The 19,102-nt window shown below is 48.1% G+C and overlaps 1 protein-coding gene and 2 long non-coding RNA genes across 3 annotated transcripts in view; 2 read left to right on the plus strand and 1 right to left on the minus strand.

Moving 5' to 3' along the window:
* LOC119307747 overlaps nucleotides 1–2,310 on the minus strand; it is a 12,437-nt gene extending 10,127 nt beyond the window's left edge. The window contains exon 1 of the long non-coding RNA XR_005149503.1: nucleotides 1,224–2,310. This is a non-coding gene — a long non-coding RNA (uncharacterized LOC119307747). The remainder of the gene's footprint in view (nucleotides 1–1,223) is intronic.
* LOC119307748 lies at nucleotides 62–778 on the plus strand. The gene is made up of 3 exons (XR_005149504.1): nucleotides 62–348; nucleotides 431–504; nucleotides 591–778. It is a non-coding gene; the product is annotated as an uncharacterized LOC119307748 (long non-coding RNA).
* LOC119307746 lies at nucleotides 1,645–2,538 on the plus strand. Its single transcript, XM_037583827.1, has 2 exons — nucleotides 1,645–1,963; nucleotides 2,050–2,538. The coding sequence occupies exons 1-2, from the start codon at nucleotides 1,674–1,676 to the stop codon at nucleotides 2,303–2,305; spliced, it is 546 nt and encodes a 181-aa protein (XP_037439724.1). The 5' UTR covers nucleotides 1,645–1,673; the 3' UTR covers nucleotides 2,306–2,538.
* The last annotated feature ends 16,564 nt before the right edge of the window (nucleotides 2,539–19,102 follow it).

A 19,102-nucleotide genomic window follows, 5' to 3' on the forward strand; every position in this document is an offset into this window, starting at 1 on the left:
GCCTTTGATCTTAAGCCCCTCTGTTCGTTTGCCTTTCTCTCAAGCCCCCGACGCGGCCTAATTTTGGCTCGCTTGCCCCTCGAGCGCTGTTATCTATTCATTTAGCGCATAAGGAAAGAATCTGGACTTAACAAATTTGGAAATGCCAAATCTGCCCTCGTCCAGTTTTCCTCAAACGCACGAGACAAAGGCCCGAGGCCTGGCCCGTTCTTCATTCTATCTCCCCTCCCCGACTTGACCTAGCCGCCAGCCGCTAGTCGCCAGTCGCCAGAGCCGCTGCGCCCGCCGTCCGCCGCCCTGCTCCGCCGCGTTTCCCCCCCATCCGCCGCCTCCCATCGCTGGCCCAAGGTAAGGCAACCTCTTCCCCTTTGTATTTTTCACAGATTTTGTGCTCTTCTTCTGGTACAGTCTCTAAATCGTGGAACCCTAGGTTTTGTGTGTGATTTGCATGGGATTTGAGTGGGAGGGGCTGGATTGACTAAGGGGTGTGATGGATCTGAAAAGGTAACATCATATTCCCCTGTTCTAATTGATGTATGCATGAGTTTTGGTGTGTGCATTTTCTGATTTTTTCTGTCTATATTGAATAGGATCGATGCAATGTCTGTGCATGATTCTAACCAATCCAGTGTGATAAACCTAACCACGGGGGCGATCTCAGGCAATGAAGTAGAAAATGGTCGTGCTACTATTGATTGGTCAAGCCTTGTGATTGAACCAGAAAATGATGGGGATGAAAAACCGCCGGACGAGAAAGCCATGTTTGCTCTGTTTGGTTTAAAAACAGAGCCGGATGAGAGAGCAACTGCCGTTCCTACTCCTGATGTGGAGTCTGACTTACATGATATCAAAGATGCAGATATTGTTGTTGATGATAAGGCGCCAGAGGAGCCACTTATTGCCTGGGATGAACGAAACCCAGCCATGGATATAGGGACACCTTATCCTAACATGGTTGAATTTAGAAAGGCTTTAAAACAGTGGGCGGTCAATGGAGAGTTTGAATATGGCACCCAAAAAAATGAGCCAGGGAGGTTTCGGGCTTTTTGCAAAGGTCATTCCATAATAGGTGACCCTTGCAACTGGGCTTTAACTGCTAGTTGGCAAAGGGATGAAAATTGTGTGATGGTAACTGCCTTTTTGCTGCTAGGGCATATAGGCCGGAAGAATATCAACATCACATGGCAAAGGTATTTGATGCATCTGAAAAAGTATATCCTTACCTTAGGGATTACCATAATCTGTTATGGATGAGGTGCATGTTCAACCCTGCCATCAAGTGTGACTACATAAATAACAATCTCGCCGAGTGCTTCAACTCTTGGGTGCGAGATATCAAGGACTTGCCGATTGTTCAGCTAGCTGACAAGATTAGAGAGATGATTATGGAACTATTTAGAAAAAGAAGAATGATTGGAGAAAGATTTACAGGGATAATACTTCCATTTGTCATACACCAACTAAATGCAAAGACTCGAGGACTAGGTCATCTCAAGGCTAAAGCATCAGCTGATTGGAGTGGGGAAGTGAAAAATGCTAACAAAGAGGATGAAAGACATGTGGTCAAAACTCTCACACATGAATGTACATGTCTGCAATGGCAGCACACGGGCAAGCCTTGCGACCATGCACTAGCCTTCATAAATGTCTTGCAAGCTCGCAACTTTGTTAACATGGAGGACTATGTACATGAGTACTACTCAGTTAGCAGATTTAGGGCAGCATATGAAGGTGTAATTGAACCCCTTACGGACAAGAATCAATGGCCACACGTGGACACAGGCTTTGTGTTGCGTCCACCAATTCCAATAGGCAAGAAGAAAGGTGCTGGAAGAACAAGAAAACAGAGGATAAAGAGTTGGTGGGAAGGTGGATCAAGTAAAGGATCCTTGAACAAATGCAAAAAATGTGGGGAGATAGGACATAGAGAAGCTGGTTGTCCTCAAAATGGAACAAAGAAAAGGTACATAGTAGTACTTGTTGCTGTTTTCTATTTATAATACCATGGTTGTTTTACATTAAAATAGTTCTAATTGCTTCTTTTTGTAGAAAAAGTAGGGGGGAAAAGAATCCATCTCCATGGTTTGATGTTTCCGTTAGCAATGCCGTTCCATCTACACCAACCAAGAGCAAGAATGATGCCACTTGTAGCAGTCCTGGAGCTGTCACAAGAAGCCAAGCTGCAGCTCAAGCTAGTCCTGGACCTGTCACAAGGAGCCAAGCTGCTACCCCACCACCAAAACCTCCAGCAAAAGGAAAGAAGAAGAAAATGACACCTAAGAAGAAGAAATTAAGCGACCTGTGAGCTTGTTTGTGGCTGTGATGAACTTGGCTGTTAGTGGAGACTCACTTTTATTGTTGTGTATGTGAGATGCAAACTCACTTTTATTTGGTCTGTAAGTGAGGTAGAGACTCACTTTTATTTCCTATGTATGTGAGGTAAAGACTCACTTATTTTGCTGTCATGAAGTCCTGTAGAACATGGCTGAATTATTCTCTATGCTATCATTGAATCATTGTGACCCTATATTATTTCCAGTCTGTTTGTGTGGAAGCCTATTGATTACAGCAAAATCATGTCAATTTTTTTTTTTCTGAAACATAGCACACAGCTTTAGAAAATCATGTCATTTCTTATTTGGCCAAAATATTTTGTGGAGCATGTTTGAAAATTCGGACAAGGTACAGAGATGTGCCTTTCAAACAGAGGGGTACTTTTGTCTATTCCTATTTCTATATGTTAGTTATATACTAACAAAGTTGTTAACAATGCCAAAGGGGGGTACCAGCAACAAGTAGACAGAACTGGGGGGTTGAGAGAAAGGCAAACGAACAGAGGGGCTTAAGATCAAAGGCGCGCGAGCTGGGGGGGGTTAAAATCGATTCCCCCCACTCACTTGAACACTGCAAAACAAGCAAAAAAAAAACTAAATACCATGTAAATAGGAAAATTTGTAGACAATCAATACTTGCTCAGCTGCACCAACGATGCTCTTTTGGCCACGACGCTGATTTGCTGGCGAAGGCATGTGAAACGGGCGACATGGTGGCATACCTTTACGAATACGCCGCCCGGGATCTTGCACTGGGTGAATATGATGATGACCTACAATCTCCTCCGTGTTCAGCTCCCCACATGTCGCCCCCTCTGGACAGTGCAGTAGAAGCTCGCAATCGGGACGACGGCGGCCGCGGGCGCCGCCGCAGCGCCGATGAACGGAGACGTAGTTCGGGGACTGCGGCTGGATAACGCAGGGACCAGGCCAGAGTTTGAGCACATTAGACTGGGCCCTGCAGCAGCCCAGGTCAGAGCGGGCCGAGCGGGCCGCGTCGGGACGGGTAAATGTCAAAATAAACCTCGGCCTCACGGGAAGATTTAGCGGGCCCTGCCATCCGCTTTACTGAGCGATTAATCCAATCCGATATGCACTGGAAGACGGACATATTCCCTGCCTCAAGCTTTTGATATCCGAATCATACCACAGTTCGGCAGGAGACACCTATATATATTGGCTTTTCTAGCTTCTTGGTGGAATTTGCTCCCTGCCCGCTCCCTGTCCTGGATTCGAGAACTAAACTAGACAAGTCTAGCCATGGATTCTGTGGATCAAGATCGTCTCCTAGATGAGGCTATGATTGAAACGAGAAGAAGGTGGGGGTGGAGCCAGGAACAAATTGACGAGTTTCAGAGGGAAAGGACAAGAGATCGAGAAGAACTGCGCGAGGAACTGGCTGCAGAATTGTGTGAGAGGGAAATCATGGAATATGAAAGAACACATATGGACCGGGCCTCCGGGCAAGCCATGTTGGATCTGTGTATTCCGGCAGTCGGCGAGACAAGGGAACGAGACTGTGCGGTGTGCGGTGAGGAATTCCGGGAAGGCGGAAAGAGTTGAATTGTATGTTTCCTTGCATGACCAAATCGAGTACATGTATTTATCCTCCTCAGAGGAGAGTAACGCGCTCCTACAAGCGTGGCACGCAGGCCACAAGCGCTGAGATCCTACAAAGTGATCTTGCCATGAACGTCAAGACAACCAAGTGATCTTGCTGCGAAGTCTGACCTCACCCGCCTCACACTTCTCTAATCGTTCGTACCCATGCATCCATGGCGCACCCCGAAAAGATAGGTGCCGTGACGGTGCTACACTTGGGAGAACACTAACTACTTGATATTTTAGTGAGAGATCACCCTAATAAAAAGCGACCACCGCGCAATCAAGAAGGGTGCATCATAAGGGATAAACATCTCAGGCAATTCATAATAGCATGATATGGTATAGCCCTTTCTGACGGAGAAGTCTTTCATTTCATCGTCTTCGGCATTCGCGTCGGTGTTCACCTTCGTGAAGATTGCCACCACCTTGTCGATGCACCAAATAATATTGCTATCTTTATGGTTAATAAAATAAGTGCATTACTTAAGGTTGACACGCAGGTCACTAAAGTGACAATCATATGGCTCCAGCCATCATGCCGAATCATGACACGCAGGTCATGTTAATCAATTTACATCATATAGTCATCTCATACATAATCAAATTGAATATGAGCATTGCTATACCACATCACATGCACATGCAAACCCTCCTGCAAAACCAAGTTAGACGTTTCTAATCGGTTCATGCAAACTTGTTTTTCGTGGCTTCTAAGGTTTTGACTTAAACCGTAGCTACCAACGTTTTATCATCAAGTATGATTATTCAAGTTGTTAGATTAACATCTCGGGGTGTATGAAAAACGAGATAATTAAATCTCGAGCCCCATACTAAACTTCGTCATACGCATGACCCCCGTGCAGATCATATCTGCAATGCCCTTTCATTTGCGAATTTCATCTTTCTTTTGACTACGGCAGAACCCAAAGAACTGATAGCACTTCCATGATCAATCAGGATCACGGATTGCCAGAACTTTGTCAAATTCCACCATGCTGTCTCGAGATTGAGCAAACGCAAATTCTAGGGAATCAACAAGAACGTCGGGTAACAGGTTTCATCTGTCACCCGCATAAATAATTTTCAGCAATAGATCTCATCTACTCCAAAATTATATTATGCAATACCCATACATCTCCATGTATTCTAGATCGTAACCTGCATCTACGCATAGCACGGCTCTTGATGCCACTGTAGGGGAACGTAGCAGAAAACAAAAATTTTCCGACCTACGCACCAGCCCAGGACCACTATGGAGACTGCATACATGGTTTGATCCTTTTCGTTACCGACTCGTAGCGCAGCGGGAAGTAGAGTCGATGACGAACGGCGGTGCAGATCCCCGCAGCTAGGATTTACAACCTCCCAACCGCGAGGATGTATACCCTCATCTGCTCCTCAAACAACCCTCCGGGAGGCGGTCGAACAGCCCTCCGGATGGTGTCGCGGACAGCCCTCCGGGAGGACCTTCGAACCTCGAACGGTCACTCGGACAGCCCCTCGGGAGGACCTTCAAAACTCGGACGGTCACACGGACAGCCCTTCGGGAGGCACTCACGAACTAAGACCGAAACTACGATCTCTCTACAGAGTTGCACACATACGGTGTCATCTATCCGGCAGGGCTTCGCCGTCCAGAACTAGTTTCTGCCGGAACCCAGACAACCTTTCGGCTCTACGAAACTATTTCGCTGGGAGGGAGAGAAGAAGCCAGATCATTGCATGACACTTGTATGAGATCAAAGGGATGAGTGTGGAGGGCTGCCCCTCCACCTCTATTTATAGGAAATCCCAAGGGGTAGGGTAGTTTCACACAAAAACCCAAAATGCACATGAATGAAGTCCTTCCACAAGGACCTAGGGGTGAAACCAATGAACAAGAGGGTCCCAAGGGGGGATACCCCATGTGGCCGGCCACACCCCCATGAGGGGCCCAAAAAATGGCTCCTATCCATCCATGTCATCCCCAAGATCTTTTGGAGCAAAGCCCCAAAAGGTGGCTTTCCATAAAGTAACCATAAAGTTGATTTTCACTATTCATGACGACATTTTTCAGCGTCTGATCGAACTGAAAATATTTATGTGGGCTAAGAACATTTCCAGTACCCACTAAAATGATTTTCAACGCGTTCCTAAACAATTCCGGTTTTAGTGATTTTCATCTGCGAAACGCATCTGAAGTGGCTCCGGCAGCTCCGGAACATTTCCGGTTTTTATCTCAGAAAATTCCAAAAAGCTTCCAGAATGATTCTGGCATCCTCCAAGAATTATCAGGCATGTGCCGAAACCAATTTGACTTAATGGTGTATCCCGAAACAACTTTTCGGTATCATCGAAACTCATCCGATGACCTCTCTCTGCGGAACCTTTTCCGCTGTCCAAAACTTTTCCGGTGTCCGAAACTTTTCCGGTGATTTTCTCTCAGACTCTCTGTCTAGTATTCAACAGATAGATGACCCTTAAGTGTGTGACCCTATAGGTTCGGTGAAGTATAGACATGACCCGGAACCCCTTCCGATCAATGATCAACATCGGAGCCGTGGACACCCATATTGACCCCTCTACCCACACGAATGAATATTCGAGTGAACCTCCAGTTGCCGTGTGCTATTCCTGTTGCTTCGTGATATGTTACAAATACCCGAGGTGAGACATATTGGCATTCCCATGGATCAACAACTTGTCCACTATGCCAGTTACCTCGTTACCGGTATTGTTCTCTTTTCTCGTTACCGTGTTCTGGCATCCCTGTGATCAAATCACACTGTGTCTGGCCAGACGATGATGGATACCATAACACCGAGAGAGCCCGAGAATATCTCTCCATCGTTGGAGGAGCAAATCCCAATCTTGAGCTATCAAGTTACTTGACACACTTTTCCATGAACCCGTAAGCCACCGTAATAGCCATCCATTTACGGATGACGTTTATCAAACCCCAAAGTTCATGAAGCAAGCATGAAGAAACTCGATACTCTCATGGTCTAAGGAATCATGCAAACGTTAACCATCTCTGTGTTATTTACCATTAACTTGTGACGAATGAATCTCATAGCATAACATCAAACCGGGTCGATTCAACACAAATGTTCTCTTAACATTGTGCCCTCAAAGTTGCTGGCATAGACATGCCCATGATCAGGAAAACGGAACCATCAGGCAACACTTGAGCTAGTCTTAGAGGCCAAACTAGGAATACTTCTTACCGTTTATTATTCCACACGTGCATATGAGTCTTCCTCCGAGCCTCGTGTTATTGTAGACTCAAGAACCATAGCAGTTATAGCATGGAACAAAAACATAATTATGAACTCGGAGATAAATAATATCATTTATTATTGCCTCTAGGGCATATCTCCTACACGGCTGGCGGCCTAATTGGCAAGCACTACAAGGTGGTGAGCTGCTTTATTACATAAGCTAAGAAAATCCTTGGCTAAAGTGGACATGGAGTGGGCTCCGGGATGGCCGAGCCGGCGATGCCACAAGTCCACCGTGGAGATGGTGAATACGGAGGGCGTAGCACGTTTATTGCCGAAGAAGGGGTAGAGATCACCATGGCTAACGGAGATCATGAGAACCCTCCGAGTGCGAAGATCCTTCACAAGAAAACCACAAGGGTAAAACTCAATGGAGCAAGCATTGTCACATGTGAAACGACGAACAGAAATAAGGCTAGTGACTACGGTTGGGGAAACAAGTACGTCGGTGAGGCGAAAATCATAAGGGTGAAGTGTGGCCGAGCCGGAGGCAGTGACAGGTAGGTGAGTCCCATTGCCGACAAGTATGCTAGGAGGAGCATGCTTTAATGAATAACTAGACTTGGTGATGTTACCTGAGTTGCCCGTCACGTGAGAGCATGCACCGCTGTCCAGATACCATTCGGGTGCGGGTTGGGGAGGAAAGCCACCGGAGCTGTAGGCGGCATTGAGCATGGCGGCGTGCTCCCAAGAGGGTGGCTGATGCGGGTAGAACTGGGTCGGAGGAGCCTGAAACACCGGGTAGGCCTGCGCATGAGACCCGGGGCGCGGACCGAGCACGCCAGCGGCATTGGGAGGGACCCAGCCGGAGCGCAGCGGGGGCAGCGCCATGCCGTAGGGGGCGAAATAGCCGGTGAAGGGCGCTGCAGGAGGTGGCGGAGTGCACCCGGAGTTGTCGCCACGGCCTCGACCACGGCCACGGCCACGGCCACCACGGTCACCATGACCACGACCAATGGGTGGGGTGGGTGGATGAGGAGCGCCGCGGGCACCACGGTCACCACCGTCGCGGTCGCCCCGATCGGAGGAGCGGTCGGAGGAGCGATCACCCCCGTCGTTGGTGGCCCGGCCGCCTGTGCTGGAGTTGCCGCCAGTGGAGCCGCCACCGGTCAGAGCGAAGGCCGAGGCGCTCTCCTCGGCCGCGGGCTACTCTTGGGATTCTTTGGCGAGGATGACTCTGGAGAGGACGTTGTCGAAGGGAAGGCCCTGATTGCCGAGGACGACGCGGATGGTGTCAAGCCGCTTGTCAAGGCCGTGGAGGAACTGGGTGGTGAGATCCACCTCAGTGACAGCGTGATCGATGTCAGCCAAGCCATCGGTGAGGAGCTTCATGCGGCGCGCATATTTAGACACCAAGAGATCGCCTTGCTTGAGGTTGCGATACTGGCGATTAAGGATCATGTAGCGGGCGGCGCGATTGGCAAGGAAGAAGTCCTTGATCTTGTGCCAAAGAGCGAAGGTGGTGGTGGCGCCGACGACGTGATCGCACATGGTGTCGAAGAGTGTGGCGTAGATCCAGAGGACGACATGGGCGTCGAGCTCGAGGTAGTCGGAGGTGGCGTTGGGAGGGGGTGGGTGCTCAATGAGGTAGGACACACCGTAGCGAATGAGCACCATGAGAAAGAACGTCTTCCACTTATGGTAGTTGTGATCTGCGGGGTTGAGCAGGAACTTGATGTGATTGGAGATGTGGTCGGCGTAGATCGGCAGGCGCGGCGCAGGGGGAGCGGGAGGAGGAGGGGCACCGGAGGTGAAGAGAGGGGCGAACTGGGATCCAGAGGCGGTGGAGGAGCCGCTGAGAAGGGAGGGGGTGGTGCCGAAAACGAACGGCGGGGAGGTGGTAGCGGAGGAAGAGGAGTTCGTGACCGCAGCTGGCGCCGTGAGGGAGGAGAAGGAGCCCGGCGAAGTGGCGGAGCTCATGGCGGCGGAGGAGGAGTCCGGTGCGGTCATGGTGGAACCTGGAGCTCTGATACTAAGTTGAATTGTATGTTTCCTTGCATGACCAAATCAGTTACAGAGTACATGTATTTATCCTCCTCAGAGGAGAGTAACGCGCTCCTACAAGCGTGGCACGCAGGCCACGAGCGCTGAGATCCTACAAAGTAGGATGGACTAAAGCTGTTACAACAGATAGTTACAATGAGAATATTCACAGTTTAACAGAAAGAAGCTGAGGACGATGCCCTGCGGCCACTCCTTCCATCAGCGATGCATCTTCGACCGGCTTCGCCTTAACCGTCGCTGCCCAGTGTGCCGCTTTGCAATGACCTCCGTCGAGGAGCAACGTGCCATTGACCGAGCACAAGCCGAGGCGACGACGCCATGCGGTGATGGGCCGGAGGCAGCCAAGCGGCGGAAACTCGACCTGGCTGCGCCCAGTGAATTAGACTCCACACTTGTCACTTGTGATCTGAAGACGATGGCACTCGGCCCAGGACTTTCTCTCGCTTCTGATCTGAACTTGCCTTCAGTGCATTTGGCTACTGATTGCATAAATGGTACTCCAAGCAGCATGGTGATTCCGGAGATTAAGGCTAAGGTGGATTCTTTGGCGAAGTAAACATGAAGCATGAGAAGAGGGACCTCAACTTTGAGGCAAAATTGTTGCCGGTTTCCCTTCTCACCGTTACATTTGATTAGAACATCTTCAACAGATTAATAGTGTTACTCCCTTTAATCCATATTAATTAATGCACACTTCGTACACCTTATGTCAATTAAGTTGTACGAAGTGTGCATCAATAGGAGGGAGTATAAAAAAAAGAGTTGATGTTTGTATTATTATGTAGTCAATTTTTCGTTTAATCTGCCAAATCGCTCATGTAAGAAAATAGACCACAAGCCATCCTTTATCTATTTCTTAAGAAAGTAACAATAAATAGCTCACAGTTTCCTTGCCCCTCCTTTTCTTCTGTGCTTGGCATGATTCATGTAAGATTTGCACTTGTCGTCTACTTCTTTTCTCCAGGATTCGGTCCTGGGTCATTAGATAAGAATCCAAAGATAAAGAGCGAAACAAAGAATATCACTACTGTATAAACAAAAAGTTTGAGAGTAAGCATTACATAGTCGCCAAGATTTTTTCTCCTTTCTCATCCCACTTTAAAAAAACAAAGAAAACTCTCAGCAAAAAAAATGGCAAAAACAAACAAGAACCCACCTTCCCACGCGCCTTAATCCTCCACATTTCCTGCCCTACTGCTCGAAGCGCCCAAGCGTCGTCGCCTCTACCCTGTAGCCTCTTCCTTCTCCCTCTCTGGCCTAGTCGTGCTCGCTTTCACCTCTGTAGCCTCTGCCGCCAACCTTCCACATCCCTTGTTCCTTTTTGTCACTCTCTTCCCAATATACCCACACAGGGGTAGGGCCGCAATCATAGGATGCCCCATCATCTCCGCATCGCGTCATACCACATACGCTAGGTATCAAGAACTCCAAGAACTTGGTCGGATCCTCCACCATCCAGTTCGGCGTCTCAGAGCCCGTAACGTCTATTGTCGCCTCCGTCGCAGCAGGTGTCTCTACCCCGTCACTGCGCAGATCGTGTGGATCTCGTCGATGTCATCATCCGGTGCTCATAGTCTTGAACTCCACTACATGACGCTACACTGGCGACACCAAGTCCATCAAGAGTATCCTCCTTGCTAACAATGTCCACGGCATGTACCACGACTGTGGCCTATCCATCATCGCCTATGTTGTCCAAGCGCGCTATGGTGGGCGTCATGCAATGTGGCGCATCACGGGCCGCGTCTATTTCATGAGCTACCCCGCCCTCATGGTCATGCCGAAGCATGCCAGTGCAGCCGTGATCATGACTATAACCTTTGGACACTATCAAGACACACCTCCAGTTCATGAAAACCTATGCGACTGCGACGCAGCTCACTGCTACACACGTGGACAACACGGGCCCTCATCACTAACACGCCACTGGCCAGTCATCACCGATGAGCATTATCACTGACTGGCCACCTCGGGTGTGTCAGTTATTAGCTCTTTGGGGCTCGACAACATGCTTATCATAGACCGGTCTAAAAATGACATCTCTATGACGTTGTGTTCCTGAGGAAAAAATAGACCAATATTTGTCATTGACCAGCTAGTTTATTTGACCCATCTGAGTTCATCTATTAAATTTGACCCTCCGTGTTTCCCACCGTGAGTGTTGTTGTGTACTTGGGTTGTTATATCCATCGCATACTACCCATCTCCAATGCAAACCCTCCTCGCGCCGCTAGTGGCGGAGGACGAAAATAAATTAAGTTGGGGTGAACTATGAAACACAAAAAAGTTTGATGCAAAACAAAACTAGTTCTATACATATTAACAATGAACATAATTACTTCTATGTGATGTAAATGGAAAGAACCAAATATAATGGAAGTGCTTTTACATAGAAACAACCTACTTATTTTAAACCGTCACGGGGGGGGGGGGGTGAGGGAGTCCTAGATTAAGGGGTCCTCGGACAGCCGGACTATATACTTTGGCCAGACTGTTGGACTATGAAGATACAAGATTGAAGACTTCGTCCCGTGTCCGGATGGGACTCTCCTTTGCGTGGAAGGCAAGCTTGGCAATTCGGATATGTAGATCTCCTTCTCTGTAATCGACTCTGTGTATGTCACGCCCAATATGCGACCCTATCCAAAAGGAACTCGAAGGTCCCACCAAGGATAGACCCGCATATTGGAACGCTTTTGCAAGGTGGATATCATTACATCAACATTACATAATAGATAGGGATACATACATAAGGCATACAATGCCATACGAATACAACATCATCTTACAAAAGATCAACATCCGACTACGGATGAAACACAAACAGAAACTCAAACGACATCCACCCTGCTATCCCAGGCTGCCGACCTGGAACCTATCCCCTGATCGAAGAAGCAGAAGAAGAAACTCCAAAACAAGCAACATTGCTCTCGCGTTAAGATCATCGGAAAACCTGTACCTGCAACTGTTGTTGTAGTAATCTGTGAGCCACGAGGACTCAGCAATCCCATTACCATGGGTATCAAGACTAGCAAAGCTTAATGGGAAAGGAAGGGGTAAAGTGGTGAGGTTGCAGCAGCGGCTAAGCAAGTATGGTGGCTAACATACGCAAATGAGAGCGAGAAGAAGAGCAAAGGAATGGTCGTCAACTAGTAATGATCAAGAGGTGATCCTGAACACCTACTTACGTCAAACATAACCCAGAAACCGTGTTCACTTCCCGGACTCCGCCGAGAAGAGACCATCACGGCTACACACGTGGTTGATGCGTTTTAATTCGGATCTGGTGTCAAGTTATCTACAACCGGACATTAACAAATTCCCATCTGCCACATAACCGCGGGCATGGCTCTCGAAAGTTTATACCCTGCAGGGGTGTCCCAACTTAGCCCATGACAAGCTCTCGCGATCAACGAAGGAATAGACCTTCTCCCAGGAAGACCCGATCAGTCTCGGGATCCCGGTTTACAAGACATTTCGACAATGGTAAAACAAGACCAGCAAGACCTCCCGGCGTGCCGACATCCTGATAGTAGCCGCGCATATCTCGTCTCAGGCCACGACCGGATGAGCACTACGTACAACTAGAACCAGACCTCAAGTTTCCCCAAGGTGGCGCTGCAAGTGGCTCTAGTTTGGACCAACACTTAGATAAGCATTGGCCCGGGGGGGGGGCGCTGAATAAAGATGACCCTTGGGTTAATTACTCCCAAGGGAAAAGTAGGTGGTGGTGAGGCAAATGGTAAAACCAATGTTGGGCCTTGCTGGAGGAGTTTTATTCAAAGCGAACTGTCAAGGGGGTCCCATAAATCACCCGACCGCATTAGGAACGCAAAATCCGGGAACATAACACCGGTATAACGGAAACTAGGGCGGCAAGAGTGGAACAAAACACCAGGCATAAGGCCGAGCCTTCCACCCTTTACCAAGTATATAGATGCATTAATAATATAAGAGATATTGTGATATCCCAACCAAAATCCTGTCCACCATGGAGAAATCTTCAACTTCACCTGCAGCTAGCAACGCTATAAGAGGGGCTGAGCAAAGCGGTAACATAGCCAAACAACGTTTTGCTAGGGAGGTGTCAAAGGTTAGAGGTTCATGGCAATATGGGATGGCTTGATAAACAGGTAATAGGTAGCGCAGCATAGCGATAGAACGAAGCAACTAGCATAGCAATGATAGTAGTGAGATCCAGGATAGCGGTCATCTTGCCTGAAATCCCGCAAGGAAGAAGAATGAGTCCATGAAGAAGATGAAGCCATGAAGGCGAACCAAGCGTAGACGAACACATCCTCACGATCGCAACGAAACGGGAACTATCAAGAAGAAGCACACAACATAGTAAACACACCACACATGAACAAGACATGATGCACAGCAAGCATGATGCATGACAAAGCTACATGAAGCTACTCATGGCAAGAGATGATGCAAACAAGAACAACACATCAAGACAAGTTTAAATGAGGCCGGGAACAACATATAACAATTCTGGTAAGTCCTCATATGCAAATTTCGAAATTGGTCCAGAACTGAATAAACCTTATGTTCAAGTTGTTAAACAGCAAGTTAAGATGCACCACGATGATCTACACGAGATTCTAGTCAAGTTACATATAAAGTTCATTTAATTCGGAGCTACGGCCTAGAAGATATGAGCAAATCAAGTTAAACATGGCATTGATGCAAAATGCATACAAACATCAAGCAAACACCTCAAAACAAGGATGCAACATGATAATATGAAACTACATGCAAAATCAAGCAAGTTTCATATAGGGCACACTCAAAACGGAGCATCGGTGCAACACATACACTCTATACAAGTCATATCAACAATCTGTCCAAAACAGCAACTAGGCATCTTGCAAGCATCAAAACAACATGCTACAGCACCCCAACATAAGAACAAAAGGCATGGGATTAAAGTACACGTAAAGCATAACAAAACATGAACAATGAGCTATCTCGAGAAACAACTAGAACATGCTCCAAAAGACATGGAAAGATTGCAAATAATAACAGTTTCAGACTTATCAGGAAATAACATCAGGTTGCAATGTTTAGAGCTATCGAACAACATGTTACAGGAACTTATCATGGCAAACAAAGGCATGGAATGAATCTACTAATGGCATAGAACAAGAGTCCCTTACTGACCATGAGCCAAAAAGGATCAGAAAATATGATGGCACCCATGTAAACATAGCAAGTTATATTACAGATTCATACATGGCAGGAAAAACAATAAGTAGGCATGTTTGTGAGCTTGAACCACTCACCACAGAGCAATACATGGCATGGCAAGACAACCAACAGTAAGAAGACATGTTTATGAAGCTAAGCATGGCAAGAGCAAGGTCATAGGGTGCATGGATCACTAGCAAACAATCATGGAAACATTGAACTTAATGTTAACAGGTTGACAGCAACATCATTTAGCAAACTTTGTAGCAAGATAACAACATGATACAACAGGCTATAAATGCAACCAGGGGCATGGATGGATAGAGGATGATATGTATATCAAAATATGTTTATAGGACATCTCCAGATTATGCATAGAATGATTAGTAGAAGCATGTTTACATAGCAACAAAATATAAAAGAATCTGTCAGGAAAACAGCAACAGCAACTACCCTACTTAACAAGCTTGATGCACTCAGCACACAACTCACAAAAATACATGGTTAACACCCCTGGAAAGATGACATGGCATAGATCAAAACACATGTAGACATCAACCTCATAGGATGCACACATCAATCATGGTAAAAATGACAAATGAGCAAGTCATAACAGTTTCAGCAGATTAACATCAACATGCACACTTCCAACAGCATTTCGGGCATCAAGATGGACTCAACTGAAAATGATGCAATGGAAAGAAATGAAGTACTCGTCGATACGAACAATTTGACATATTACACGCACGAAACGGAGCTACGGATGCAGAGATACGATGCGATGAACATGGCATGATTATGCAAATACTTCGGGACTTGGCAGTTTCTGAAAAAAAAACGGATGAGCGCCAAAAGGCTAAACGACGCCCAGGGCGTGGGATTGGGCTGGCGGGGCTCTCACCTAGTGGGCTGCAGGCCCAGGTCGATGGAGGAGGCGGACTGGCAGGGCCGGCTGGAGCTGGGCCGAGCCGAGGCCCACGCGGGGAGGCGCTGGCCCCCCACGAGCGCGGTGCGTGCGGGACGAGCAGCTCCTCTGCTCGTCCCGAGCAGGGACATGGCGGCGGCTTGCTGTGGTCCGGCCCCGGTGACGGCGGGGCTCCGGCGAGGCAAGGCGAGGCCGGGAATGGGACGAGGGGCCCCGGATCCGGCGGATCCCGGGCGGATCCGGCTGGAGGAGAAGGGCGGCGAGGTCCTGCGGGCAGCACGGCAGCTGACCTCCAAGGCGGCGAGGATGCCCTGCGAGGGAGAGAGAGAAGGTGAGAGGATGAGGAGGAAGGAGGACGGGAAGGAGAGGGGCGGCGAGGCCCGGCCTGGACGTCGCCGGCGGTGGCTCCGGTGGAGAGGAGCTCCGGCGCGAGGCGGTTGCCTCGATCCAGTGGGGATCGAGAGCTGCGGGAGGTCGGGGATGGATTCACGGGAGCGGCAGCGGACGGGCGGCGGATGGGCTCGGGCGGGCCTCCCAGGGCCCAATCTGGTTTCTGGCGGGCCCGCGACGTAGTGGGGCGCGGGGAGGACTCGTGTCACACGGGGAGAGGCTGCGGCGCAGTCGAGTGGCGACGTGGCGCCATTGGGTTGGTCGGGAAGGTGGCGCTGGTGGTGGCTGGCGGCAGCTGGCCGTGGGGGTGGCGACAAGTGGCGAGGCAGGGGGTGGTGCGGCGCGGATTCTGAGGAGGGGGAAGGCTAGAGGTAGGTGGAGGGGGCTAGGCTGCCCAAAATGGACAAGGGGTGTCCATATATAGCAGGAGGGGCTAGGGTTAGAGGTTTTGGGGGGGTTTCGGAACCTCCGATTGCGATCCAACGGATCCGATCGCGAGGGGGGTTAGGCAGGTCTAGGTGGGCTGCAGGTGAGTTGTGTAGATGGTTGTGGGCTGAGAAGATAGGGAGGACGGCAGCCCGACAACAGTTTCCGGAGACCGAAAACGTCCGACCTTAGACCGGCTATATTGCGGCTATATGAATAACGGTTGGGCTAACAAACGAGCTCCGAATGCGACGAAACTTGACATGCGCTCTGTCTACACTATAATAAGACCGCACGCCAAGTTTCAACCCATTCCGAGAATATTTTTATGCCACTTATAAAATAATATTTCGGAGGTGCCGCGGGCGCGTGCGAGTGTGGTTGGACTCAGAACGGACAACGGATAGAACCGGGGAACCTGAATGGATGCAAGTTTGAAAAACATGCAGATGAAATGTAGATGATGGCATGACAAAATGCAACATGCAAGCAAATGACATGGCAACGGCGGCGAATAACTGGCGAACACCTGGCGCATCGAATCCGGGGCGTTACAACACTCCTCCACTATCAAGAGATCTCGTCCCGAGATCTTAGGACCGAGACGGAAGAGAAAAGGGATGAGGTGAAACAAGAACTCAAGAGAAGAAGCAAAGAATCGAGAGCACTCGAGAAGAAGAGAGGAATGACGAGAATCGAAAACTCACGGAATCAGATAGACTATGAAACGGCTCGTTCTAACCGGAGTGGTTAGAATGAGAAAAGAAACGGAAAAGACTGAAAAGATTTAGGCTGCACTCTGACTGAACATGGAAAGGAATAGATCACGAGCTAGAGAGGATTTAGATGCAAAAGAACGAAGAGATCGCGAACTGATTGAAGAATAGTTGAATGAAGCACCGGAAAAATATTGAGACGAACGGAAGGGCACAGATATAGAATAATTGGAGAACGAATCTGAAAATTTAGAACGAAGAAATCTTCCGAAAAGATGGCCTCCGGATGATCGAGAGAGAAAGCAACTCCTGAAATGTTCCGGATGGATGAAAAGAATTTGCACGACTGGAAAACAATTTGATAGGATAACATCGAGCTAGCACCGCGAATCTCCGAGGAATGGACAAGATTAAAGAGAAATCTTCTTCTTTGGTCTTCAAATGACGACGAGAAACACCACCAAAATTGCTGAGATACTCCCGGGAGAATGAAAAAGAGGAAGAGTTGACCCAAAGATGAAAAGAATTTGAAAGTGATCTTGGAGAAGGCATGTGACTGATGGGATCCATTCTTACGTCACACTTGAAAAGAATTATGAATAACTCCGGGGAAAAGAAAAGAGTCAGGTAAGATCCTGGAAAAAACCTGTGGGTTAGGGCCCACTAAAGAAAACACCGTTGGAAAAGATTGTTGAAGAGATAGGTGATGCGCCGGAACAATTGAAATATTTGAATGAGGTGACAACCTCAAATTAATTAGAACACAGACGAATCTCTTGAGATGTCATGAGCACTCCAGAAGGATAAACTGGCGAGAGGCGAACGAGCAAGGAAAACACTTGAGCCGAGGAAAAGAATGTGATCAACCCGAAAAACTTGAATTGAATCTACCGGAGAAGAGATGAAGAATGTCAAACGAGTCGAGAATTCACCGGTTGAGACAATTGACGAAATACTGAAGAGGCTCTGCACGAATGAAATAGCTTCTCGAATAGATGCTCAGACTCCGGGAAGAAAAGGGGTGGGAGGGCGGGAAAAACAAGGCAACTTGGAAGGGGGAACCGACGAATATCTTGAAGAGAAAACACCGGCTAAAATGATTGAGGAAAGAAAGCAAAGACTTTGCACGAGTAGGATGGATACTCGATTACTGACTTCGACTCCGAGATGAAAAGGGGTGGGCGGGTGGGAAAAACAAAGACAAGTGAGGATTGATCTCGCGAAAGACAAAGAGGTTCGAATCAGCTTGACGAGGAATGCACCGGATAAAAGAGGATGGACAACTCACGAAACTAACCACGTGATCCTAAAGAAAAATTTGAACGGGAAGAGGAGTAGTTCAAAACACCTACGTCAAGATTCCTCACCAGAGTGACGAAGGGGCTGAGGAGTAAAAAGAATTCCTACTCTTCGATATAACTAGACTCCGAAAAAGTTTTCTTCTAGACTCAACAACGGCCAAACTACACGATCAATCAAGGGGGCTCCTAGGGTCGGTCGAGGCTCTGATACCAACTTGTCACGCCCAATATGCGACCCTATCCAAAAGGAACTCGAAGGTCCCACCAAGGATAGACCCGCATATTGGAACGCTTTTGCAAGGTGGATATCATTACGTCAACATTACATAATAGATAGGGATACATACATAAGGCATACAATGCCACACGAATACAACATCATCTTACAAAAGATCAACATCCGACTACGGATGAAACACAAACAGAAACTCAAACGACATCCACCCTGCTAGCCCAGGCTGCCGACCTGGAACCTATCCCCTGATCGAAGAAGCATAAGAAGAAACTCCAAAACAAGCAGCATCGCTCTCGCGTCAAGATCATCGGAAAACCTGTACCTGCAACTGTTGTTGTAGTAATCTGTGAGCCACGAGGACTCAGCAATCCCATTACCATGGGTATCAAGACTAGCAAAGCTTAATGGGAAAGGAAGGGGTAAAGTGGTGAGGTTGCAGCAGCGGCTAAGCAAGTATGGTGGCTAACATACGCAAATGAGAGCGAGAAGAGGAGCAAAGGAACGGTCATCAACTAGTAATGATCAAGAGGTGATCCTGAACACCTACTTACGTCAAACATAACCCAAAAACCGTGTTCACTTCCCGGACTCCGCCGAGAAGAGACCAACACGGCTACACACGCGGTTGATGCGTTTTAATTCGGATCTGGTGTCAAGTTATCTACAACCGGACATTAACAAATTCCCATCTGCCACATAACCGCGGGCACGGCT

The sequence above is a fragment of the Triticum dicoccoides genome, chromosome 5B (genome assembly GCF_002162155.2).
Source record: "Triticum dicoccoides isolate Atlit2015 ecotype Zavitan chromosome 5B, WEW_v2.0, whole genome shotgun sequence".
Taxonomy (NCBI): Eukaryota; Viridiplantae; Streptophyta; class Magnoliopsida; order Poales; family Poaceae; genus Triticum; species Triticum dicoccoides.

Excerpts from the sequence above, each read along its gene's own strand:
- LOC119307746 (XM_037583827.1), top strand. The coding sequence starts at position 1,674 with ATGGAGGACTATGTACATGAGTACTACTCAGTTAGCAGATTTAGGGCA. Across the intron at positions 1,964-2,049 it reads CAAAATGGAACAAAGAAAAG|AAAAAGTAGGGGGGAAAAGA; the intron begins GTACATAGTAGT and ends TTCTTTTTGTAG.